At 36.5% G+C, this 27,812-nt stretch overlaps 1 protein-coding gene across 1 annotated transcript in view; it reads right to left on the reverse strand.

The window, feature by feature from the left end:
• Positions 1–3,936: 3,936 nt before the first annotated feature.
• KCNH8 (potassium voltage-gated channel subfamily H member 8) overlaps positions 3,937–27,812 on the reverse strand; it is a 186,389-nt gene continuing 162,513 nt past the window's right edge. The window contains exons 12-16 of the mRNA XM_063409196.1: positions 22,777–22,815; positions 20,728–21,083; positions 16,950–17,056; positions 15,792–15,868; positions 3,937–5,102 (exon numbers count right to left, since the gene is read on the reverse strand). Coding sequence (XP_063265266.1) covers positions 4,392–5,102; positions 15,792–15,868; positions 16,950–17,056; positions 20,728–21,083; positions 22,777–22,815 — 1,290 coding nt within the window. The 3' untranslated portion in view covers positions 3,937–4,391. The remainder of the gene's footprint in view (positions 5,103–15,791; positions 15,869–16,949; positions 17,057–20,727; positions 21,084–22,776; positions 22,816–27,812) is intronic.

Consider the following 27,812-nt stretch of genomic DNA (forward strand, 5'->3'; position numbering starts at 1 on the left):
TAACCAGCCAATGGTCAAAGCAAGGTAATAAAAAGAGCTGGTAATGATTTATGAAATAATTATAAGTATTTGCAAAACCTGTGATAAGATATCTTTCTTAAATTCAATCTAGTAGGTACCATGGGCACAAGAGAAATACATATCTTTAATGATGTATCTGAAGCAAAAGACAAATTTCCTACCTTTGGTATTTTTGTTTGGCTGCTTTCCAGTGCATCTTTTTAATATTTTCCATTCTTTTTCCCATCCTCAGTGAAAGCAACTGCAGCATTGTGAGAATATAACAGTGCAGGAGATTTTGGTTAGAGTCCAGTGGTTTACTGCCCGAGTCTTGAAAGAGACAAAACATGGTGCATGGCTGAGTTCAGTAACCATTAAGTTTCTTACTGGCTGACTTGGGATGATTCTTAATAGAAAAATTACCAGGAAGTCAAAGTCATGGTTGAGTTTGATGCAGTTAGGGAGAGGATACAAAACTGAATAAATGAGAAAAAAAGATGGATAAATAAATAGGGGAAAAAATACATTTACTGTACAGAAGAAGAAACTGACAGTGATGGTAAATGCAAGAAAGGAAGAAAATGTAACAAATTTAGGAAGTAAACTAATGCAGAATTAGATGAGAAAAAGAATCCTTAACAAAAAACAATTTTATTTTTTATTTTTTCTTTTTATTTAGTGTAAAAAAGAATAAATTCAATTGTCTGAACTGGGTGGCTGGATATTAGGTTGTGGGATGCTTGTATTGATTTTCATACTGAGAATCTTTTGAAGATAACATGTAAATATTACAGTGGTTGTTGCTTTAATCTCAGAAATCCTCAATGACCACTCTCTGTTATTATGTCCATGGTAATCCGTCTTGGATACTGTTCCATTCCAAAAGTATGTGCCTTCACATTTGTCCCTGTGAATTATCATTTCACCTTCAAAACTGAAATTTTTCTCACTGGTTGCAGATACTTTCCAGCAGAAGCTGCTTGGGGGATGCTTTTCCTGGGACTTTCATACTATGATGGTGTCAGGGAGTTTAAAACAGTACAACCCTTCAAGACCTTCCCTTTTCCTTACTTGATTTTAGCCAGGTGTGCTGATCCCGGCTGGGATTTTTAATTTGCTTCGCAAAACTCCTCATATCAGCTCCTCACAGCAGCTGGTATGGGGCTATGGAGAGAATTTCTGCTGAAACAGGGTGATGAAAGAATTTTTGTTACTGTTGAGCAGGGCTTACACAGAGCCAAGGCCATTTCTATTCCTCCCCCACCCACCAGCGAGGGGGCCAGGGGTGCTTAGGAAGTTGGAGGGGACACAGCCAGGACAGCTGACCCCAACTTACTCAAGGGACATTCCATACCATATGGTGCCATCCTGAGCATGTTAAAGCTGGAAGAAGGAGAAGGCAGGGAGGGACATTTGGAGTGGTGGCGTTTGCCTTCCCGAGTCAGAGTTCCGCATGACTGAGTCCTGCTCTCCTGGAGGTGCCTGAACACCTGCTGCCCACGGGGAGCACTGAATTCATCCCTTGCTTTGCTTTGCTTGCACACACGGCTTTTGCTTTCCCTGTTAAACTGTCTTTGTCTCAACCCATGGGTTCTCTGGCTTTTACTTTTCCAATTTTGTTGCTTATTCTGAGAGGGAGGGAATGAGTGAGTGGCTGCATGGGGCTGGGTGCTGGCTGGGGTTAAACCACAACACCTGGAATGAGCTCTTGCCTTGTCTGAAGTTCCTTGAGCTTTTCCCTGGAAGGCAGTATACTCAGCTGTGTGATGTCCATCTTACAGAATCTCTGCAATTTGGGTGTGTTCCTTGAAACTATGGCCAATACAAATGGAATAGTGTTTACCAGCTTTGTTTGGGATGTGTTTGACAATTGCAGAAACAAGGAACCACTTAGGACAGATATCCTGGTGCTATTTCTTCGTAATTACTACACGTGAATTTTTTTTATTTGAGAATTAAATGTACAACAGCAAAGCTAAGGCTGTGTATGCAAAGAGGTTTCTTGTGTTTCCATTGACTTTTTTAAATTTTCATACAACATTGACACAAGAACTCCAGGACAAAACATCTGGTTTTAATCTCATGACACCAGTGTTTATACTGGGAAAAACAAAAGACAAAATCTTAATGTATATACGTAATGGTTTATTTATCATAGAATGAGAAAGCAAATGCTTCTCTCAATTTATATGTGTAATGGAAATCGTTAAATGATATTTGGAAGCAGGCATGGTGTGTTGATGCATTTTCAGTCAATAACTGGAATACAGTAGGCTGAGGAATCAGGATTTGCGGACAGCTGTGCAGCATGTGCCCCTGCATCCCAGGGAAGTGACACCTGTGCCCTGTGGTGAGGACAGGAAAGGACTGGCTCTAGGGTGCTGAGGTGAGGTGGGGCTCCTGCCCTGGCAGTGGGGAGCAGGCAGCCTCCCCCAGCCTCCTGCCCAGTGCTGAAGAGGGGTGTGCAACAGCAGATGGCTAAGGGTGAGCCAGGATTGTTGGCAGAAATACCACAGACCTGTACATGCCACTGTATTTGCTCCTATTATTACTTTAATATTTTTTAAAATTTCTGAGATATTCTTTATTCAATCAGCACTTCTCTATTTAACCTTAAACTAAGTAAACACTGGAATAGAGGGAAAGTAAGAAAACCTGTATGTAAATGCTCACATTGAGGTGCAGACACACTGGCAAAATTCAGACAGCCCAAAATGGGAGATTGTTTGTACCAGTAGGAAAATGGCTGTGAAAGGGTGTAAGTTCTGTAAAGGACAGAGTATCAACTGAGGTTTTTTGTTCCCACATACAGCCAAATGTTCAAATGTATTCCATCTTTGAAATTTTCATTAAAAAAAACATGAAAACCTCTTAAGGAAGTTAAATCTAAATATATGCTCTGTGAAAATTTTAATTTGATAACTATAATTTTGCATTAATTATTAAATGTAACTTAGTTAACTCACCCATTTTAGGACATTTATATTGGCTTGTAAGCATATATATATTAATAATACTTGCTAAAGGATCTGTAAACAGGATACATGCTGCACAAACTTATATATAAACACCAAAATTCCAATGCATATATGTATCTTTGGTTGCACTGTAGCAATATATTTATGGTACATTAAATACCAGAAAAAAAGTTGGGGGGCATTAAGTCAGATTCTGGATTAAAAAATTCACCAAACCTATAGTGTCTCTTTTTAAAAAAATTCTGACTAAAAAAATCAAAGCTAGTTTTTAGAGATGGAACAAAACCATCAATTAATATGTAATTATTTTACTCTTGTTTCCTTGATTTGGACTTTCCAAAATTCTAATTTTCCCCTTTAATATTCCTCAGTTTGCTCATTGGTGTTCATCCCTCTTAATTTTCTTAACCAGATATAAAGCCCCTAAACAGGAATGTATTTCAAAATGTTGACTTGGTCTTACAAATGAGAGTGACACAAGACCAAGAGTAAGACACAAACCAAAAGTATTGAATGTTATTAGTATAACAACTCACTTTTTAAGTAGTGATACCTTATTATAGGATACAACATTCCAGCTCTTTTATTTTTTAATTAAAATAATACCTTAATTTATTTGTATTCCACCAGAATGAGTACATTCATTGCAAATTGCATGCACATAAAAGGGAAGCCATTTGTAAACTACATGAGGTCTTTACAATAAATAGTATTTGATCTAATACATGATGGTAGTGCATTTCTTGTTAAAACTGCAAGCTTTTACCAAAATGAAACCAAACTCTTATTCTCTTTATAAATATTTTAAATAATTTTTAGGTACATGTTTCATACCAAGTATATAAAAATAGTATTTTTAGGTAAGAGGTTTCATTTACATGACAAATAACGTGCAACAACTAAGCACTCTCTAGCAGCTCTATTTGGTTGATTGTCTAGATGACATGCAGCGAATATTGTCCCTTTGCCTTCACAGAACTGACAAAAAGACCAGCAGGACCCACGATCACCTGAAGCAAACAGTGCCATAGATATTGTTTGGGAACAACAGTCAGACACTCAGGGAAAACCTTTGCTTCGATGAACAAAAGCCACCACGACTGTTCTTTGTGCTAGACTTCCAGCTGCTCTGACCCTCAGGGTCTTTGGACTATCACAAAAGTCTGCCAAACAGACAAGTTAGATCTGTACTCAAAATGTTTTTTTCAACATGCTTCTAGAATCTAGAAATTTATTGGTTTTCCTATAGTATGAACCAACATTACCTTTTCTTACTTTCTGTAAGTCTGAATTTTCATGTTTGTAAGTCTCCATGATGGCCAGAACAGAGATAAAATAAAGCAGTCATGCAGTACTCTCTAAATTTAAAACTGGCAGCTGTGGAACATGCTTTGAGTACCACTGCACTGTTTCTCATACGTCTATGGCTTGGCAATCTTTATCTTTAACATCCCTTGTGCTTGTCACAATGTCTGTTGGGAAATCTGGAGTCTGTGCAGAAGTTACTCCCGCTGTTCCTTCCAGGTCCCACGACCCCGGCAGGTTCTCAAGGCTGAGTGAGCTGATTGCTCCTTGGCTGAAGCTCCCTTCCTCTGACCTGCTGGGCAGTACTAGGTGTAGTGACGTCTCTGATGAAGAGCATACTGAAGGAGAAAGTGTTGCTGAAATGGACTGAAGAGGAGTCAGGGTAGTGTCTGAAGGGGGAGAGGTGCATCTTAAAAATTGCAGATTGTCTTTCTGAATTACCTGATACTGGGAAGGGGAATTTTGAAGGCCTGTTGTATAATATAGTTCACCATCCATGGAATTTTGTAGGTTGGGTTCAGTCCTTTGGGGACTGCTGCCTACAGAAGACAAATCTGTATTCCAAATGTCACACAATGTGTTTCCACGACAAACTTGTGCTTTGGTGCAAGTGAAGTTCCCAGCTTGCATGTGAGAGCAAGGTTGATGTGTAGTCCAGGACACTCGAGACTGCAGACTATCCAGTGTGGGGCTTCGAGATATGCTGTGCACAGCACAGAATCCTGGAGGTTTCTGGGACGTGAGCAGGTTTTCCAGAAGGTGCACCACATTTCTCATATCCTTACGTAATTGTGAGACTTCTTGACTTAAAGTAGTCATCTGATATGAAAGGGCAAAATATCAAGGTATTTATTCATGCACCATGGCTAAAATATACACATACAGCCCTTTTTTCTTTCTAGCAATAGCAACTTTGATCTTTGGCACGGTGTCTCTACACTAAAGAAATACACTCTGTTACTATATGTGTGGGAAATTGTCCTTCCAGCTACTTTAATCTGCCTGATTTCAAATAATTCTCTGTGTATAGAAAATGGTCATAGGGTCAGAACTGAGATGATTTCCAGATGCACTATGACATCAATATTTCCTTGATCAATCGTTGAATATTTTAAATCATAAACTTTCTAATCAAACAATTTAATACTGTTGAATTACATAAAAATGAGTTCTTGTGAAGTCTTGTTTAGAAATATGTGTGAAGCATACTACTGTCTTCATAGTAAAAGAAAAGAAATCCTTACCCTAAGTTGTTGGATGCAAATAGTAGTTACATGAAAATCTTGTGAACTACTACTAACTAAAAACAAAAAAATAAAAGGGAGGAAAACCTGGAAACTCGAAAACCCACTTGCTACTTTTAATTATTTAAAAATATAAAAGATTGTGAGACAGTTTGTTTTCATCACGTTTGTGTATGTTTGAAAGGTACTATGTATAACAGATCATCCATTGCATAGATTTCTCTGGTGCATGTGCAAAAAGAAGAATCAGATTTTTTATTAGATACCTTTTCTCTTAAATGCTGAAACTACTGATAGCACCCATTTGATTTCATTAAGTACATGAAGTCTTCCCTCAACACTGCCATTTTGTGTGGGATCAGATTGGCAAGTTCTGAATTTGTGTTTTAAAGTTGATTGGCATTTGGATATTAATGGGGACATTTATGAGGCCTTGATGAGGATGTTCTGGGTAACAAAAAGTCTAGCTCAAACATACTAGTAACCCACTCATCATTTCAAAGGGTAGAATTTAAATTCATCTCCAATCTATTTTAGGTCAAAGCACTGTCATTATCATTATAAATAGAGTTTCTCATGCTGATGCTGCTCTGCTGAAAAAAAGACATGACTGCATGTTCATCTTGAAGCCACATGTCAAAAAAAAAAAGGTAATTCATGGAGCCTTTCTTTGACCTCATGTAAAGACACCATCGATTAGATGACCTACACAGACTAATTTTCATTGTTCTGGCAGGATAATTCTGAAGAACTCTGCTGGAAATACATTTCAGGCTGAGTTCGATTGTGTTACTACTGGCACTCCAATACAGCTCCTATAGATTGATTTATTTTTCTCTGAGCTTAGAGGTCAAACCCAAGATATTGTTTAATAGTTTTGCAATGGTCCCACTGCCTCTGGAGAGAAAATCCTTTAAGGGTAGGAGACCATTGAGTGGCAGGTCACAGGATCTCTGTGTCTCTGCACCTCTCTTACTTTTTGCCTTGTTGTCTAATTCAGTCATGGAGACAGAAAATGCCATGAGATCCCCTTCTACTGGCAGAGATTAAGCTTTGAATGCCTGGTAGCTTCAGTTAATGTGAGAAATTTAAATATGTTGCCAAAGTGTTTTGTGAACAGGCTCCCTGTGGGGTCAGAGCAGCCGGTGAAGGTTCTTGGTATTGTCAGACTGTAAGAAAATGCAGTGATTTCTGGACAAATCAACTTCACAAGAACTCCTATGTTTTGTTGAACCCTAGGAGATGGTATTGCATAATCTCCAAAAGCTTTTTTGGGAAGAATGGGAGAAGACAGACAATGAAACTCATGGCTGTCTCGATTCAGGGGTCATCAGTTCTTTTTAAGATCATCACTGGCCCCTACAGCTAGTGGATACAGCAACGATTTTCTGTGTATAATTTCCCAACTTGCATCTTTTTTTCTGGGCTTTCTGCAGGTGTGCAAACAGAAATATTGACACTACCTTATGAGTATGTACCTTACCTGAACTATGAATCCTGTGTGAAAATATCCACAATTTTAGAATGTCTTGTTTGTTTTGATCCATGTTTTTGTTTTCCATTTCTCATCACTTATGAGCTTTTTTAGACGTTTAATCATCATTTAGCATGTTTCTTTTGCCAATCCATTAAGAAAATACAGCAAAAATTAATCCCAGCATCAGCACTTGTTACAGCCCTGGCTTCTGTTCATTACAATTTGCTCTAGTGCCCAGATACTCTATTTTTGGTGTATCAGCTAGCTTGTAGAGTGTTATCTTCTCATAAATTTGCTCTTGCACCAACACACAGGAATTTACCTGATAAACCCCTATAAAGTAAGCTTTAATGGTTTCCAGTAGTATGATAGTTAGAGTAATTATGCTAAACTTAATTAATTACTTCCACTTAGTAAGATCTGTTTGGACCTATTTTGGATGTGACATACACAAAAAAATATGTAGCTTTCAGGATTTTACAAGACTGCAAGGTTAAAACTCCAGTGTCTATCACTATTATCACCTGTCTCTATATTCTTACAGCTCTATACATGCATAGCATACTATTAGTGTTCCTACCAATCTTACACTGTCTATGCTATTATTTTTATACCCTGTAGAGATCCCTGAGCAGATGCAAATAAAAAGGTGTAACAGAGGGGGGGGAAATCTTATCAGTATTTTTAACAATTTCACAATGTTTGAGAAAGTGCAAAAGACTGGGATTAAAAACCAAAGGAATTTTAAGTCTATGAAAGAGAAATTGAAAGCAGTACAGTTTCCTCCTGAGGAAAAAGGGCTGATTCCTGGCATCCTGGTAAGGCTGCACTCTTTTCAGGAGCTCGCTGATTATTGCTAGGCAGAACAGCTACTGCTACAAATGGTCTGTGCTGTGCTAGGGAGAGAGCTTTAAAATTATCACTGAGATCACAAATATACTTGAAAGGCTGCCTTAGCATTTCCTATGACTTGAAAAAGATATTGCAATGTTCCTGGATGTAGAAACTGGGTTTTATATAGATTTAGCTTCAAGTAGCAAGAGGTACTTCTCAAACTGGTTGAAAGCAATGCGCTGGTGTCTTTTTAGTTGACTAAGTTGTCAGGAAAGAATATATTCAAAATAGAGGTTAATATAAAATTTTTAGTAGATGTATTTTGTATTCTCAAATACTTTGACTGTTTCAGAAGAAAGAGTATTTTCCTTTACTACCAGTATTAAACTGCTGAGCAGTTAGGTATTTTGTTCCATGTAGTTAGGTAGGAATGGTGTGATGTAAGATGATGATGATGATTATTGCTTTGTTTAAATGGCTAAACATATTTCTTTGTTCTTTCATTATGTATTCCAATATATAAATTTTTTTAAAGACAATTTTTCAACTGGAATTCCTAGCTCTCATCTCTGTTCGTGGATAAATCTGGAGTAAGCCTTTTTTCTGATTAGAAGCTGATTCTGATTTGTACATGTTTTTCTCTCTTACTGTTTTACTTTGCTTAATCCCTCTTCAAATTCAAGTTTCAGACACAGAAATCATCCTGCTATGATTTTTTCTTAACACGCAAAGAAGTGAAGATGAATATTGGCTTCTTGCTAAATGGAAGCTGCACTTTGGCAAAGTGGAGGAGCTGCCTGGCTTGCACTGCATATGGCAGCTTCTATATTCCCTTGCCTGCTCTTTTGTATCTTCTTCTCTTCCGGTTTTTCATTAAGTCAGGGAGATTTTCAGCTGGAATGAGTTGCCTTTGAAGGCTAAAATCGACTAACTGCTGGTATTCTGCTTCTTACTGACTGTGTTGTTGAATGAATGAAGTGAGAATTGAGCAGAGACAGACTCTTCACTGATCATCTCTCAGCAACTCTGTGGCCATTGGTATTATGGTGACAGACGTTTCTGATTTAATGGCTTTAGAAACAAAGCTAGTTGCAGAAGGGGAAAAAAAAAATCCAGTGAAGCTAATCTGAGTTCAGATTAAATCTATAGGATTTGTGCAATGATATGGTGATTCAGTTTCAGTGAAATAAATCCAGGAATCTGGAAAGTTGTGCAGTTGGCTTTACCGTATAGGAGTAGGAAATTTGGTCATTTGTCTGCTGACTCTGTAGCCAGCTTTTTGGTAGTTCCAGTGACCAGTTTTTCTGGGTAAATTAGGACACCAAGATTATTGATATTAAACACATAAGGATAAATGAGAGAAGTATAAAGGACTAGATTAATTAAATATATCCAAGTTACCAGGGGTCCCATGAAATTCAGCTTAGAGAAGGGGTTCTCAAAGTGCTGTTTTAATAATAATTTGTGGCTCTTCATTGAGAGTGAGTCTTCACTGAGAGGGAGGAAGAGAGGAGGTGGAGGGGTAGGACAGGAAAGTTAACTAGAAGTATAGAGCACATGTCTTTCAAGGAAAGGCTAAGAGAATTGGGAATTTTCAGCCTGGAAAAAAGAAGGCTTTGAAATAACCTAACTGAAGCCTTCCAGTACCTGAAGGGAGGCTACAAGAATGATGGAGAGGGATCATTTACAAAAGCATATAGTGACAGGGCAAGGGGGGGAACTGCTTCAAACTGAAAGACAGTAGTAGGTTTAGTTTAAATATTAGGAAGAAATTCTTTACAGTGAGTGTGGTGAGAAGAGATTGTACAGGGAAGCTGTGCATGCCCAATCCCTCAAGGTGTTCAAGGCCAGGCTGGATGGGGTTCTGAGCAACCTGGTCTAGTGGCAGGTGTCCCTGCCCATGGCAGGGGGCTTGGATCTTTAAGGACCCTTCCAAGGCAAGCCATTTCATGATTCTGTGATTGTTGGATGTGGGCTCTGCCTTCAGGTTGGCAAAGAATCAGGATGGCGTCAACATAACTGTGGCAATAAGAAAATCAGGTTTGGAAGTTACTGCTTCAAGGAATTCAAAAACTACTAGTGACAAACTGACTGACTAGCTATTGATTGGGAGAAAATTGAGGATTGTGGAAATCCCAGGTGGCTGGGAGAGAAGAAGCTGGCAATATGTACTGCTGAAAGCAAGCCTGAGGTAGTATATATGATATAGAGCAAAAATAATAAACAGAAAATTTCTATAAGCTTGCAAAGGAATAGTTAAAAAAGAACAGGCAACATTATATTTCTTAAGAATAAACCGTGGCAGAACTACAATTCTCTTCTTTTATTGAAAAGCTGTTTTAAAATATGAGAAGAAACTCTAGATGTAATATACATCTTGTCAGAAGACTTCTAAGATGTTACTGCCTGACATTCTTCTAGAACTACAAGGAAATGTGAAGAGGACATAATCACCATAAGCTGGATTCTTATATGATCTATGAACAATAGTTTGCTGTCATCCATAAACATTTTAAGATATTATTTTCATCACCTTATCCTGATCTGTTTTTATTTAATATTTATTTTTAATGTCTAAATGGAATTCATGTTCATTTTTAAATATCAGTGATATGAAATTCAAGAAAGATAAATGTTAAACATTATATCTGAAAAGAAAATGTCAGAGGCATGAATATAATATTCTGCCTATGGAGAGTATTATAGAAAAATGTCTATAGAGTTCTGTTGAATGACACTTTGTGGGCATTAATCATACTCCCAGGATATACAAAGAGTGTATTTTCTTTAATTGAACTCTAGTAGGGGTTCTCTTCACAAGGAATTACTAAGGCTGCTTGAGGTTGTGTACTTTGTCAGTGACTTCAGAGATGTAACCAAAGACAATTCAAAAGAAAATGATACCAATGGAGAGTTTTTAGCAAATGTAATGGGCAAAGAAAGTCAGAAGCAATATGTTTTGCTGAGATCTACTGAAATAGCATGTTTCCAGAATAAATTGACTTTAGAAGGAGAACACAAATTAATTTTTGTTTAGGATCTTCTAGGAAAAAAGAAAAAGCAGTGAACTTATGAACTTGAATACCAAGAGGCATTGAGTTTAGATGTTGGGAAAATAGATCTTATGAGTACAGGATCATTTTGAAATGCCTGTTAGAGATTAACTGGACAATTGTCATCATCTGTCATGGTAATTATATTTTTTATTCAAGTTTGAAGTCAGTTGATTTGTATGTTGCATGGCTGCCTCTTGGTTAATTCCTTTGTCTCAGGTGTCTTTCCACCAAGGAAAAGTGCAAGGGGCACTTCACAACATATGGGACTTAAGCCATGTATGTGCAGTATGTTCTGCTTAAAAATATATAATCTAAGCTATAGAGCATCGACTATTTTTGTTACCTTCATCAGCCAATACCTATTAAACTAATATTAAAAGAAGAAGAAAGTTAGCTGGAAAGGCTTCTCTACAGTTACCAAAGTATGAGAATAGAGAGACAAAACGAGGTAGAAGTTCTTTGGAAACATGAATGTCAGTGCTAACAGAGAAGATGTATTTTTAAAAACCTCATTAGGCAAAGTGCATTTACTCTGCATGTATTGTTTAGAAAGCTTTTATTTTTTCATACAAATGATACTTGGTTTTATGTCTTGGCTTTAATGTGGAATTTACATGGCTAAAGTCCAAAATGGATAGATTTGTTTTAATAGTTTTCATCATCTATAAATGTAATTTAGTTCACTTTTTGTCATGTTTTCCTTGATTGAAAAATGTTTTGCAAACCAAATCACTGGGACAACCTTGCTGCAAAGTTATTTCTCTCGTGTGACAATATAGTTATGAAATTGTTAAGAAGAACATATATTTACTCTTGGTCAAATGAGTTCATTATATGAACTCTCAAGTCACAAATTGAACTTTAACAGTATATTCCTTACGTAAAACTGAAAGCGTGATTAGCTTCACCAGATTTTGTTTGGTAGCCTTGATTATCATTTGCATATATTTTTAATATTAAAAATGCTTGTTTGGTGTACTGAGAGGAGAATGGGATTGATTTTTGGCAGCTGAATTTGAAATACATTTTAAATTAATACATGTACAAAATTTATCATTTGGAAAATAAACATATTTGTTTAGGATTGTTCCTTTTGTTAAATGAAAGTTAAATATCCCTGTGAATATATTTTCCCTGTTCTGCATAAGTGCCAGATGCTTAGAGTATTTTAAGTACTTGCATTTAAAAAACCTAAAATAAAAATAGCTGAATTTCCACTAAGCGCTCCAATGTGGAGCTAAACAGAAGGCAATTATCTAGCCCAAAACCTGACCCTATTCATATTTTCTCATGTTTGTTTGTTTTTCAGTTGAATGGGAGAAATGAGAGTACTGTGCTCATTATACTGTTTTAGTACTGTAATTGTGGGATCTACTAATGTGATGGTAAAGCATGGAATTAGCCCCCAGATTTCTGGAGCTGAGGGAGGCTGCACTGAAGCTGGGTTGCATATGAGGAAACCAGGGGACATGACAAAACAATCTGAGTTTATCTTCATGCATTGCATGAGATGGCCTTTTGATCTGAGCTCCAAATCACCCATGTACGTACCCATGGTTTTGAATGGAGAATGTGTACATGTAATTAGGGGGGAAAATATTGAGATATTGAGTATTTTTCTTATTTTAACTGGTCTGTTTTAAATAATTCAGGTTTGGGTTTTTCAAACTGAATCAATGTAAAAGTATTTCTCTGCTCTTTTCATGCTGTGGCATTCAAATGATAGGGTGTTAAAAGCCTAATAGGATACAGGCAATTGACAGTGATAGGCAGGTGCTTTAATCTAGATGTCTTGGCCATCTGTATACCTCAGAAAATCTGCTTAGTGGTTTCATATTTTTATTTTGTGGGCTCTTTAGTAGTTATCTGTGATTGCATCAGGTAAGTGGTGCTTCTGAAGATATGTTCAATGTTCAGATACACTCATTTGATCAGCCTTTGCAGACAAATGCATTGCAAAGGCCAGGTCAGCTGTGCAGACACAGACTCCTAAGTTAGAATACTCTTCCTGAGTTCTTGCACTGCCTAGTTTGGAGCAGGACTTTGAATCAAGCTTTCCCCAGCTCAGCAAATAGACAACGTTGATATTTATGCAGTAGTTTCAAGATTAGGTTACTGGATATCTAACTGTGTTTTTACCAGAACAAGAACCTGAACCTTAGCTCTCACCTGCCATATCCTGAAGTTACTGAACTACAATGAGTGCCATGCCTGCTTTCTTCAGTGATTATTTACTCTAAGTGGAAGGGACAAACATAGTGGGAGAAAAAGTAGTCCTATTCTACTCTACCTTGCAATAATGACATGAAACAAAATTCCTGTATCAGCTTGAGTCTCACACAGGCTCAATGAGCAGTGAAGTTAGGTGAGGAAGTGGAAAGGTGGTTAGCTGGCTGAGAAGCCAAACCATGCAGCTGTACAACAGCAGTTAGGGGTGTTTTCAGTTTGTCTCACATCAGCTGTGCTGTTTCTGGAGACTACTCGCCTTAGAGGAAGTCATGCGTCCATTACTACTAAAGCTAACAAATCTGAGAAGTGAAACCAAGGCACTGACTTCTGTTTCTCTCTTAGGTAAATGAAATGGCATTTGGATTATGTAGTGAATGCCATACACCTAAAATACTGCCAACAGCTGAGCTGTATTTCTAAACCAGAAATATAATCTAATTTTGTAGATTTTTCTCTGGGGTAACTTTTTGCTTTGCTATAAAGAGACTGTATTGAAAGTCTGAATAGAAAGACAAATGTCTTTTTTTCCTCTCATGAACAACTGAAATGTTTCTAAGCTAACTAGTGAACTGTTGTAATACAATTGCCTTTCATGAAAGCAGTTATTTTTGCATTTGTTGATTGATTTCTGATCTCCACTGGAAAATGTATTAATGACAGTGTTTACTGCTGCTGGCTACTTGTGACCTGTTTTCTCATATTTTCTTTACCAGGAGGAGACTGCATGTCTTTAATAGAGAACTTTGTTTCTTACTCTGCTGGTATTTTAACTACTGCTAGTAGTCTGCTGCAGCATCAGTGATATGTTCCCATTACTGGTCATCATCAAATGATGGAATGATAAAAGCACTGGGTCTACAAATATTTTATACTTAGTACAACAATTGAAAACTCCAAGTAGCAGCTCCTGTGGATCAGCAAGGCTACCCAGAGGCTCATTTGGGTAAGCACCAACTCTGAACTATCCCTTCAGAAACTCCAGCTGGGCCATGTTTGAGTACATGTAGAAGATGCCATTAAGCAGCCTTTCAGTCATGCAGTTTTTCCAATGTAAATTTTGATCCATGGGAGAACTTGGAGGATACCCATCCATCTCTGGGATTTGAGCCCAGAATATTACCTATGAAATCTAACTCTAGTCCGACTGCCTGTGTTATGTTAATGTGAACAAACAGATGGCATAACATTTTGTTCAGGTAGTATTACTAGGGCAAAATTAAAATTGTACACGGAGAGAAATGATCCTGAATATATGGAGGTTTTTTCTTTCGTTGATTTACATGTTACCCTGCTCCAAGATTTATTTATTTATCGTTTTTCAACAGAAAAGCATGAGAAGCCCAGAACTGTCCCAACTGAAATGTTTATTTAATCCACAAGGTGCCTGCCTTGGAGCATCTGTCACCTTGATATATTTTCCAATAGCCTCTTGCAGATAGCCACATAATAGAGCCTCCCATTTTAAAAATTACTGTCCTCAAAAGGGATGAATCAATACGACTTGTGTGTTTCAAAAGCATTACATAGGAAATATAATTATCTGTCATGATGGTGGTGTCAATGAATATCTTGAAGTTTTTCTTGTATTCTTTGACCAAGTCCTATAAAAACCCATAGTTTTTCATGACCCATAGTCAATAGGTCATGAGACTTTTGTCTGAAATCTACAGTTTGACATACAAATGAAATGATGCAGTCATAGTAACTAACCATGTATGCAGTCTTAGCTTAGGATATTTAAGTTATCTAACCAAGATAAGCTGACTCAGGATGACAGAGGTTTACAAGCCCAAAACTTTGAAAGTGGGAAATAATAAGTAGATTAAATATATACAATAAAGAAGGAAAAATAAAAATAAAACTTGATATTTCTGGTAACCAAAGAGTTCAGGGAAGAAGTGAAACTGTGTGGTGAGACTTATTTAAATGTTTCCTCATGTGGAAGTATTAGGAATTGTCTCAAATATTTTTACACTGAAAGACAGAGTAGGCTGAGAACAGATTTCAGTCTTGCAGTACAACTGTGAGGTTAGTCTGATGCTTTAATCTTGTTAACTAAAGTACTGCCAGGGCTGCGTAAATGAAACAGTTTAGCCACAGAACATCTCCTTAGTGTTGGATTGATAGCTGATTACAAGTTTGAAGTCATTAAAAGGGAGGAATAGGAAGCACCACTGAATATTGTTGACTCTGCATTCCTCAGGTCATATTGCTTGAGCAGGAAGGGATGAAGTTCTCTTTCATCCAAAGCAGAGCACAGGTAAAGCGATTTGAATAATTTATGTAAATTTGAACATGGACTTGCATTTCTTTCAAGGAAATTCTCTAAAAGCACAACACGCATCAAGACAAGAAAATTTGGGAGATGGAACTTGGGGAAACAAATAGGAGGAATGAGACAAATAGAGGCTTACCCAGAATAGACAAAATCCTAAATACTCACTTTGGTTTTAGCCCTAGCATGTGACACAAAATTTTATGTAGTTTTCATGTAGAAAATTAATCTGAGAATGAGTTAAATGCCCCAAGCTGCCCTAAGTGTAGGAACCTCATCCAGTTTTGTAAACCCATTTGTAACACATTTATCATATTCTTGAGTATTCCGAGTTTTCTCCAGCATTCCTGGAATCATTGCTAATATCCTTCAACCCCCACAAAGTCTTGTTACCTCATTATTAAGCCTGCTGATCTGCTGTTTGGTCTCTTCTGCTTTGATAACAAGCACAGCAGCACCAATTTCAGCCTCTGAAAATAATTCAAATACATATAAATGAGTATAATCACTTGCAAACAATAATGCTACTCTTGCACTTAACTAATGCTTTAAATTTAAACCTGTTTTGCAGTTGGCTAGAATGAAAACTAAACCATGTGTTTAATGTTCGTTGTATAGTGTTTGAGAGAAGTGCAATTAATAAAGTCCATACTTCTCTCTTCACTCTGGACCTGAAAGGAATGAAAATAACAACCCTGATGCCATCCATATGACAGCTCGACACTTTTTAAATAGCCATAAATATGACTAAACTTTAATTATTATTTTCCTGCTTGTCTTTAAGAGAAGCAATATATGTCCTAGTTGTCCCCATGATAAAAGTACTTAGCTATGTGGGGACTGTTTACTTCTAAAAGATGGGATGTTGGAAAGGGTCTCTATGTCTCTTTTTTTAATCTTCTCCCCCCCATTTTGAGAAGTTCCATTGCTTTGTGGTGTTACTTCATCAACATTTTCAGGCTGTAGGCCATTTAAGGCTTCCTAAAACTCCTTGTTATTCAAGGTTTTCACTCTTTTAAAAATCTACATACTTCCATACCCCTCCACTTCTCTAAATATCTTTAAAAATGTTAAGAGACAAGTATACATATGGCTCTTAGTGAATTGGGTGTTTGTGGTTTTTTTTTTTGGTTTGGGTTTTTCTTGGTTTGTTGTTGTTTTGTTTTTTCTTATTTATGGCTAGTACTTTTTTCAGTTTGGTGTTAGAACTTTTTTATGTTCAATTTTGTCTTTGTGTTTAGTACCTTCCATGACCAAAAGTTCGGGAGCATGAGGAAGATTCTAGAATTCTTCTGGTAAAGCACAAAGCATGAAAGAATAGTTCCCTCCAAAAATAGTTTTATCATGACTGTCTATTAGCAGGAAAACAACAAATGACCTTTGGGGCCTTGTATTTTTTTTTACAATTGTGGCACTGAAATGGTGCTGAGAGTACAAATATATATTTAATCTATTTATGCCACTAGTGAGGATCAAAGAAACAAAGGGGGGGAAAAAAGCACTTATGAAAACTGTTTTCTCTACAAAGTGATTTTCCCAGGCAATGCTCACCTCCAGTTGTAGGAGATAACCTGGATTCCTGCCTGAGCTGATCAGAGCTAAAGTCAAAGGTTTGGCTTTCTTCGTTATGGTTTCCATCCTCAATCCCATCGACAATTCTGTTGAGAAAAATCAGAGTAATGGAGCAGTTTCATAAACATCATGTTCATAATTATGTTGTAAAAATTACTCCTAAAGGGTGCATTTTTAAACAAGGGTGAATTTTTCACAACATTAAGTTTAGAGAAAAGCAGAACCTATTATATTGGCATAACTTCTTGTGAGTCACTCAAAATTAAAATTACTGATAATGGAAGGAATGTAAGGCCAAGTATAATTAACTGAAGTTCCAAAATTTTCATGACTTTTGCGGCATATTCTGGGTCCAATCCAAAGCTACGTGGACTATAGTTTGCTTTTCATATCTGCAGTAATCTGTTGCTATTATTTCTTCTGCACAACCTAAAGAGGCTTCACTATGCTCTAAAGTGAAGTTGAAATCTCCTTGCACATAATCAGGCTCTTATATTAGGTTTACTCAGGCAGAGCCTAAGCCTGAACATAATATATTTATGAACACATCTCTGTAAACTTCAGTCAAAAGTGTCATTTCCATGAAAATAGTTACTCTAAATTTCTTTAAAATGAGCTAGGTCTAGCAGAGCAATCTTGTTTGCAAATTTCATACAGGAAAATGTGCAGACCAGTCTGCAGTGTCCCAGTTACATTAATAACAGAATTGGATCTGACTACTAGAAAAGGTATTTTTGCCAGTTATTTCTACCCATGCATAGCAGTTATGTCTAATTTGCAGTGTCAAGAAAGCCAAACAGGAAAAAAAAAGAAGCAGTATTTTATACAATAATCAAGTTCTGCATGCAGAGAATAGAAAACCAGTATTGGAAGAATCAATACACAGTATTAAAAATATATAATCATGAATATTTTCTGTTCTCAGTTAAAATGTGCTATAAAGAGAACTATTTTGAAGTCAATTAAAGAGAATCATACAGCAGCCAGTTGACTGATATGAAGCATCAATTTCTTGTTTTGTCCAGGAACAAGCATCTGTCTTACAGTAGACAGATGAGTTAAATACTAAACTGGAAGGGCTAAGATAGAAAGTTCTCAGCCTCTCAGTCATTTGGGATAAATTTCTGATGACTGAAATTAGACTTTTCGTCTAATAAAGATATTTTCAGGAAAACTTCTTGACTGCAAATGCCTGGAGAAAGAAAGAACAGACAACACAGAGATACCTGTGATGTATTTGACTTGAAAGATCCATGTAACTCAGACCTCTGTCATTTGGCCTCACTGCTTCAAAAGGCAAATTTTAAACACCAATATCACTTTTGTAAAGGTTTCTAATTATATAAAATGCTAACATTTTAACTGCCTTTTATAGCACACTGGAGAAAGCTTACTCAGATGTGACTTGGAATTTATAGATGCTACATTCTTTAAAGATTCAGACTAAAAGGAAATTATATTAGCAAAAATACCTAGTTGTGGAGTGCCAGCTTCTATGTGAGAAATAGATGATGTGCAATATGCTTGTTCATATACAAGGAACTGGATGGGGAAGTACATAACCTAGTAAATTGAAAACATGAGGGGACAAAGGCAATTGGTATGCCTCCCCCCTCTCTGAATCAGCTGTTGTACAGCCCTGAATTTTCTCCTGAAGACAGAAAACTCCACTCCTAGAAGCTAAAAAAGTCAGAAAAGATTGTGACCTCCTCTATCCATTTGCTTAGGGCTAGAGTGCTCTCCTCTGTGTGGGTCTGAGGAGATTCAGTTAAATAATTTCCTCCTCCTAGAGCTGCCTTTATTATCACTTACATTTTCCTCCTTTTGCTGCTCTTCCACTTCATAGGCAGTACCCAAAATGCAATTGGGAAGATTGGGGCTCTATTCTGGAAACTACAATTCTAGCTTCTGTTCCTTGCACCAAGAGCTCTTTAAAAATTTGACCCAGTCTCTGGGCTTTCCTGCTTTCACTGTGGGGCACAAAGAAAGAACCTGAAGTACCTGTAAAGAATTCTAGTTAATTTCCTCTAGGAAATATCCACAGCAGAAGTTTCTTAAGAAACTGGTTATACACCTCAGTACAGCACTGACTGGGTATTTCAACCAGAAATGTCTTTCCCATGCCTTCCCTTGCCAACATCAAATATAAATGAGGATTTTAATTAAGACCTTATTTTCTTCTTAATGCTTACAATGAAACACTTAAGGCTATTTTTTAAAGTGGTATTAACTTGTCAGTTTAAATATTCTAATAATATAAGTCCATTCTAGAAGATAAAATGAAAATGTTTTGTCTGGAAAAAAAAAAAGAAGGCTGAAAAACACACATCTTGGGCCAATTTCCCAGCCTATTGGCAGGATTAGTCTGCACTTATAAAATTATGAATGGAAACAGGAAATAATATGTTTAAACACACTTTTTTTTTTCATATTTCCTTTTGCAGCCTTGGGTGCCAATGTCTGTCTGCATAAGTTCAGAGCAATAATGAGCAAGACTACATTTCTGCAGAAAATATAAAAAGTAGTTTTTCCTGAATTACCACTTATTATATGAATGATAATGACTTTTATTCATAGCTGACTGAACCAAATTCATATGAGATCTAGGAAACAAAAGAGAAAGTACCACATAATGACGTGGTTTAGTTGACAGAATGGTGTTTCGTCAAAGGTTAGACTCAATCTTGGAGGTATTTTCTGACCTAAATGTTTCTGTGATTTCAACGACTTTATGACAAAACTAAAATTGTTTTGTATCTTGCTACTATTTGAAATGTGTATGTACTGATAAAATACATCATGAGGGGGAAAATGTTCTATATAATCTTCCATGTCTTTTTTGTGATTGCACCTCTAGGGACTGGTACTTTGACAAACAAATATTGCTCAAGCTGTGGCTATTTTAGGTTTGCAATGGCAAGTTCCTGAAACTTCCACTCTGCCTCTACTGAATAAAGCAAGTGCTTGGACATGAAAACCAGTTCAATTTATAGAAGACAAAACTCGATCTGGAAGATGAACTACTGCATCTCCTTGTATGTACGTATATATGTATGTGTGTGATTTCTCTAAAGAACTGGTCCTAAAACTAGGATTGCACTGCAGCAATTTAGAAAAAAGTTATATAAATAACTTGTAAGTAGTGTACAAATAAAAATTTGAACTATTTTAAATTGCACACTAGTAATACCTCAATAAGCTGTTATACCATGCTTCTTTATGTCAAAATACACAGCAAAACAGTTTTGCTAAACTCAATATTTAATATCTCTGTAAATTCCATTATTAGATTTCCTGTGTCTAATGAAAAAAACTGTCTAAATATTTTCCAAAATTGCTAGGCAGTGGTTTTCCATTATAATTTTCTACTCCAGTATTTTTTTGTATTTTCATGGCTATGCTATAATTTAATCTACTTGCTTTCCAAATTTTTGTGTCTCTGATGGACTCAGAACATTTCATAGTGCTATTGTGGGAATGAATATTATAGAAAAAATGATACCATAAGGCAAGACTATTTAAATAGCCATTTTTGCAATTGCTAATTTTTTTACTGCCCTTTTTATGGGTAAAAATAAATTAGTTTGCAGTAAAGTTCTAAAGTCATAACATTCTGCGCAGTGTGCAATGGTTCCTACAATAATGTGGGATGAACAGAAGTATAAACTATTCAGAATAGCTCTCATAGTGTCAAAATCATGATATTTTTAATAGGACTTACATGATAGGGAGGAAAATGACCATTCATGACTATTACCTTGGGCTCAGATCTGGTGGGCCATTGGTGGTCAGTGCTGACAGGTACAATTTCAGGTTTTTCTCCTTCCTTCTGGAGTAGTAATGGAGTTCTGTTTCATGTTTGGCTCTTGAGGGGTTTGAACTGCAAGCTCGGATGGGGGAATGAAAGGGCACGGTTCCTGAGGCCAACTGCTTCAAATTTCTCCCTAGGTGGCTTTTACTGCTTGCAGTCTTCTTCTGCTGAGAGCTGTTTGTGCTTTGTGTATCAATTGTTGAAAGGGTGCTGCTTTCTTCTTCTCCCTCCTCTTCCTCATCTTCATCTTCCACAATTGAAGGGAGTCTCTTCTTTATATTTCCATTTCCCTTGAGCTCTGTCTAAAATAACAAATAATACGTACTAGCGTAAAATTCAGAGCCTGATGTTGCAGAAACACATTTTTTTTCTGGAACAAATCCAGACCTAACACAGCTTTCATTTCTCATTAGAGAGAGCTCTTTTGGAACTCATCCATAGCCTCAGCTATGGCTGTATGTGCAGACACAAGAAAAATACAAACAAATTAAAAAAGGTCACTCGTGACACGGTCAGCAAATTCACTGCAATATGTTTTGTTACCAAGAAAGAGCACACCACTAGTGCTTACAAGCCATTTGCCATATGTACACTTGAGAAGATTAATTTTGTTTAGCTGAGGCATTGTTTCTTGAATGTTATGCTGCCAGATTTTTGGTGGTCCACAGAAAAGATCTGAGGCTGGTAATTCAAAAAATATCACTTTTTATACGGAACATTTTATAATGTATAGATGGCATTTACACCAATGCAGCTCAAACCCAATGGTCTCTGTGTCCTTAATTTTTATAACTGAAGTCATTGCTGGGATGGTAGACAGACTTTTCAGTTCCCTCAAAGTCCCATTAATGCACCAATAATGTGACAGTTCTGGCTTCAGAACTGAGTCAGAGGAAAGCAGACCTACATCTGGTTTGGAAAAAAATGCAATTTAAGTGCTTGATGTTGGAACCATGGAAATTTAGAGGCAACATGGACCCGGCTTCTGTAGTTTATGTACTAATCAAAGCACAATGTAGGAGACCAATGTTATTTTTTTGTGATAACAAAGTATGCTGATCACGAGGGCAGACACGTGCCAACATAGACAGGATCAGACCTTAACTCAGAAACAGTTGTATTATTCCCATGGCACAACTTACTGTATTGGTAGTAGGTGAATTGCCTATGACACATTCAGGTTCCAGGTCCAATTAAACCAAATGCAACCTCATAGTTTCAAAAGGAGTTGTTGTTTTTAATTTATTATTTTTTTTACAGGCTATTCTTCTTAATCAAGCTTGATTAAGGCACTGTTAGCTTTATATAGGAAACCTCAGATGACCCTGCATAGTCAGATTTCCCACATTCAGGTCAAGTCAGATTGGCTGGGTGGACATACAGATTTGAGGAATTTATCCAAATATTCTAAGCCCCTATTAGCATCTGTCTAAATCTTTTGCAGCATAGGTTTAATTTTGCTGTGTGTTACAGCACACTGTCATTGAATGTACGCTTTTCTCTTGGTATATGTTGACAGATTTAGTGAACTGGGAACTTTTCATTTGAGGTATATACATAAAGAGGTAAGAATTCTAAGTTGTAACAGCAGGCATGTCTTTATAAAATAGAAAAACCTTGTTGTCAGCTCTAGCAGTCATTCAAAGACTGTCATGATGATCAAATTGTACAGGACCTGGCACTGATACTGCCTCTGCTCTATAGGGAATGAGTGTTACCCATATTCAAAACTTTAGCTTGGGTTGCCATGTATTTAAAATGTAGTTGCTATAAGAGGTTATTCAAATTTAGTACCTGAGAAAAAAGATCATAAGCTGTTACTCATAAAATGGGCCATGGCAGAACTATTTGCCAGATGCTATTTAAATTCTCGTTCTGAAAAAATTGAACTCTGTTTTTAAGAAGAAAAAGAAGGAGTTTTCAAGCTTTGTTCTGGTTATAATTATGTGACCGTTCAAAGTGAAGCTTTGCATAGTTAAAATGTGATCAACATACCTGGGATAGTGTAGGCTTGTTGGATAATTTTGATATTACCTGAAAAAAACAAACCAAAAAGGTAGGAAATATGTACATCTGCACAGTTTGGCTTCCAACAGGATACAAACATCTAAACCAAAACATTTATGTCAATACAAGAAAAGACACTCATGATAAAATGGCTGTATTAAATTAAATGGTGACATAACACTGAACTAAGGATAATCCTTGCAAACAGGTGCTGTGAGAGAAAAAAAAAAGTTGTTTCATCCTAAATATAGTGTGAGTTAAGGAAAAAGTAATATTTTACTTTAATAAAAAAGTAAATACTCCAAACCTGTGAATAAATGTAGATTGTGAAAGTGTGCCTGATAGGTTTCAGTGCTGGTTTCATGGAAATGCAGAAAAAAGTGCTCTACTTTGGCCCTGCTTAGTTTTAGCTCCTGTGCCAGTCCAATCTGTGAAGATGAACTAAATATTTCCAGCATCTTTGAGGGACTTTCAAAAGCAGTGGTGGGACTGAAGCAAGTAGGAGCAAGGTAGTCCTGAGGGAGAGGTGTCTAACCTATTCAAGGTCCTTTTCTTTTCTTGAATTACACAGAAAATAAAACAAAAGAAAAAGAAGAAGAAAATATTATGCAACTTTCAAGTGTAACTACTTCTAGTAAAATCCGCTGGAACTGCTGAGTAATATCTGTTGTGAAGATTCTGCTGTTTATTTGAATGTCTACATCTTGACCATGGGCAAGTCTCTGACAGCCTATACACTGTATTTATATGAATAGTTTAGTCTGCCAGGAAAATTTTGAGAAATTATTTTCAGCTTTCCTAAACCCACATATCAAGGCAAAAAGTGCTTAATTGCCATCAGACAACTGATTTTTCCCTAGACACAGGTACAAGTTAGGCATTTCTGAAAGTCATTTGAATTTCGCAGTTTGTTTAACAAAAATCTTCAGAACTCCTAGATATTCAAATTTTAGACACAGATTGAAAATAGTAATTGTGTGTAGTTTTTAAAATTTTTAATTTTTTTTGTTCCTAGTCTTTCAGGTTAACCTAAAAATTGTTTTGTAGTGAAGGTACTAGTAGTGGTAGAATATAGAAATACAGAATATTTGAGTTTGCATAAGCAGAATTCCTACTGCATAACAGCCAAGCCAGTAGCAGGTGTATCATTAAATGTAGCAATAACCCTCTAATAGCTGCCAAACAGAGCAATAATTAGGCTATTTAAACAAAAGAACTGCTGTGTTCTTAGTGACTTAGATAAAGTACTAGGTGATATTAGCAGAAGATGAGAGATGTCAGATGTTCTCAGGAGGCCAGAAGAGAAGGGTGAGTACGAACACGGAGCACGTGATGTGAGAAGCTGCTTATCAGACTTTTCCTGTTTCCCTAAACTAGCTCCTTTAACCCACTGGAGGCAATTTCAGTCAGAAAATACTGATTGTTTAAAATAAACTATGGACCTATAAACTATCCTTTCCATAGCACAAAATCCACAGTAAAGAATGTTATAGTTACTCCTGTATAAACACACTGCAAGCATAATTCTTGTAACTTTGCATAGCCTGTCCTGCACACACAACAGGGGCCAGGGCTTTATTACTTAGTAGTTGAAAGCTGGCAAAAGAAACTAATCTGTGCCCAGAGAGAATTCTCTAGGATTTTGCTCCTAAACTTGCTCCAGCACCTCCTCTCTTTCTCTTCCCCCTAGTGTCAAAGAGAAAAGATGAACAAGAACCTGGACAAAGCCAGTCAAAGTGCAGTAAATTAAAACTCCTCATTATACACACAGATTTATCTTTGTAGAAATGTAGTATCAGAGTAAATAATTAGGACATGTTGCCCTAGTTTCTAGGACACCAAACCCTTTTATTTAGGGCAACACACTAATGCAGTCTTCTATAAAATAGTCTATTTTTATCTCCTCATATGCCTGCCTTTTAAAAGAAGTATAGCTCTTAAAGGGTAAGAATTGCTGAAAGAAAAAACAGAGATATTTAACTTTCTATGCATTGAGGAAAAAACCAGAAAGATTGATGTTAGCATGAGTTATGTGAAATACTGTCAAAGAGTCTAATTAAAGTTTTGATTTCAATCCTGGTGTCTTTTTATGTCTTATAAAACCAGCTATTAAATTTAATTTTACAGGAAAAAACAATAATTGATCATGTACCAAAAGCAGACTTACATAAAATTCTTCCATGTATAGAATCACAAATCTGTAATCTTCCATTTTTTAATATGTTAATGCACAGATTTAAAAAATTCATTATTCCTTAACAGTGTTTATTAGGAGCAAAAAAAGACCATTTCTCCATCTGCAAACATTAGTGGTTTGCAGTTGAAAGCCAGTGATCTGAAATTTTTTTTCACTGTCAAGAGGCAGCAGTCATTTTTAAAGAATCTCTACCAGGAACTGTGGCCAGCCCAGGTAATTAGCTGTAAAACAATTCAAGATGAATTCCAATGATAAAACCCTGAAAAGAAAAATGTAGAGACACAGCTAAATTGGAGGCCAATACATTATATGTCCAGTCAGTAAGTTTGCTTGCTGGGGGTCAATAGAATGTTACCAGTGTTTGCTGATATGATTCTTGTTGCCTTCACAAAAAAGCAGAAATAAAAGATAGAAACATAATTTCACTTATTTTCTTGTAATCGTTGATAGTAAAATGCATGAATAACTCCTTATGTTGAGGAGTCAAAAGAATAAAATACATTTTCAGGAAAGGATTTGAAATCAAACTGGACTATTAATGTTCTAAGTCAGCATTTGGAAATGGGAAAAGCCCATTTAGAGCACTGGCAGTGTGGGAAAAAACACCAAGAATGCATGCCAGATGTCCTATTCTTTGCAAATTTACTGTATGGTAATGGAAAGATACAAGTACATAACAAGGGATTATTGTACTGCTGCAAAGCTTAATGCCTCACATGTGCTCAGGCCTCAGTTTTCTGTAATCAGAATTTTTAAATGAAATTTCACAAGTCCTCTAAATCACAGAAGACTCAATCGCTCACAAAAAGCTTGTTAGATACAATTGTTTCATGCTGAGCAATTTGCCATCCACATCCCCTTTGTGTTTTTTCTTGTTTTGTTTTTCTTTTTAAGACTTTCTATTGTTCTTTGGCTTGTTCCTATCTTTTCTCAGGGTTATTCTTATCTCTTGTCCTTGCTTAATGGACAGATAAAGAAAGTATTTTGTGGAAGCAGATGTTTTCAGCATTCTCTGATCCTTCTTACAATATGAGTACATTGAGTTAACAGCAAAAGTTGAACAGCAGATCTGTCACTGGTATTTTGTCCTAAGGAGACAGTAATCGTGAATTGCCATGAGTTCTGCAATCAATCTCCTGTTAAACTGCTGCCCTGAATATTTTGTTTCTTTGTAATTAATTTGTGAAGTTGGTACAAATGTTCTGTAACTGGCTGCTTGTGGTTAGCTTTGGATAGTTTTAGTTTTTTGGGGTTTTTTTGGGGTTTTTTTGCAAATGAATACTTTCTTGGATGCAAAATTCTCACATGAGCTCTTATATTTGGTGTTGGAGGTTTACTTTTCATATATTTCTTTAAAAGCTGAATGTTAACCTATGCATAAAATTTTTTAGAAAAATACTTCAATTTCTTCATTGGCAATAAAGGATGCATTGCATTTCTTGTTAAAAAGATATTACAGAAACAAAAAAACTAACATCTCTGTCACTTGTGCCACATTCAGAAAAAATATATGGGAAACATGGATGGTATAATAATAATTTTTACTTCTATATATTTGCATACCTCTACCCCACCCTAAAGCAAGAGAAGAAACCAGGGTCTCAACTCTCTGAAAATGCATCTTTCATAGTAAATCTGTACCAGTAAGAATTAAAAAAAATGAAAAATTGAAGAACAGTGTATCAATAAGTAAGAAAAGAAGACAAAAGGAAGAATTGTTAAAATAGACAATAGACCTGGCACTGCCTGTACTGTCTGGCAGGTTGTATTTTTGGAAAAGCTTTCAGATTACTGCAGAAAAAAGAGACAGTGGAAAAAGCTTTTTAATACTCCTACAGTTTGATTACAGTCAAGTAAAGACGTAATAGTAACTACAATAAAGGCTAACTGTCACAGTGGACACGGGAAGAACCACACGAGGACACGCTGGTGAGCGAAGCAGGAAAAAAGGGCGAGTTTATTTACAAAACCCAGTTTTATACATTTCCCATGGTGCCCGTGGATTGGAGGATGGAATTCCACCTCTCAATCCACGTTGGTCGAGCTAACTGTCAATCACATTTCTCCTCCTACCTAGAAATATGTAAACAATAAAAGACAGTTAGCAAAACATGGCCAGTGTTTATAGTAGAAAATGTGATAAGGTGAAACTTCTGACTCCAATATGAAGAACATAACAGAAGGCTTAAAAAAGTCTTCAAAACCAGGGTGACAGCTAACACCTTTCAAAGCAATAAAACATACATGCTTAACTTCAAGCAGCTCTAAGGTTTCGAGCAGGCTCATAAATATTTGCATGATTTGCCCTGGGTTGATATTCAACTAGACTCAGTTTGAGGCTTTAGATACAGTGAAGGAGTTGAGTTTGCATTGTTAGCTTTATCTTTCAGTGAAACTTCATACTAGTATTTATGTAAATATATATATCTAACTTCAGAGAGGATCTTGAAAAGAACACAGGAGGACCATGAAGTGGATATGGAAGAATATTCTTCAGTTAATTTTATTACTGCCACCTGCCCATCTCTACACATTCCCAACGTTGGCCAGGTGTTTTGTTAGCACTCACAGGACAAACGAGTGGGATGAGTGCTAGTAAGTGCCTCCCTGAGGACAGCAGTACATCCACGGAGAATTTTTAAGAAAATTGCTTGAATTGTTTGAAGCAGCATGACATGAAACCAAACACGGTCATAGAAATCCAATATCGATTTTGGACACTGGTAAAATGAACACTGACCAGGGTGTGATTAGCAGTGGAATCTGTCTCTGAACACTTACTATCTAGTACTATACAGTACATATGTATAAAATGTGTGTATATTAT

Source organism: Prinia subflava, chromosome 1 (genome assembly GCF_021018805.1).
Source record: "Prinia subflava isolate CZ2003 ecotype Zambia chromosome 1, Cam_Psub_1.2, whole genome shotgun sequence".
In the NCBI taxonomy this organism is placed as follows: domain Eukaryota; kingdom Metazoa; phylum Chordata; class Aves; order Passeriformes; family Cisticolidae; genus Prinia; species Prinia subflava.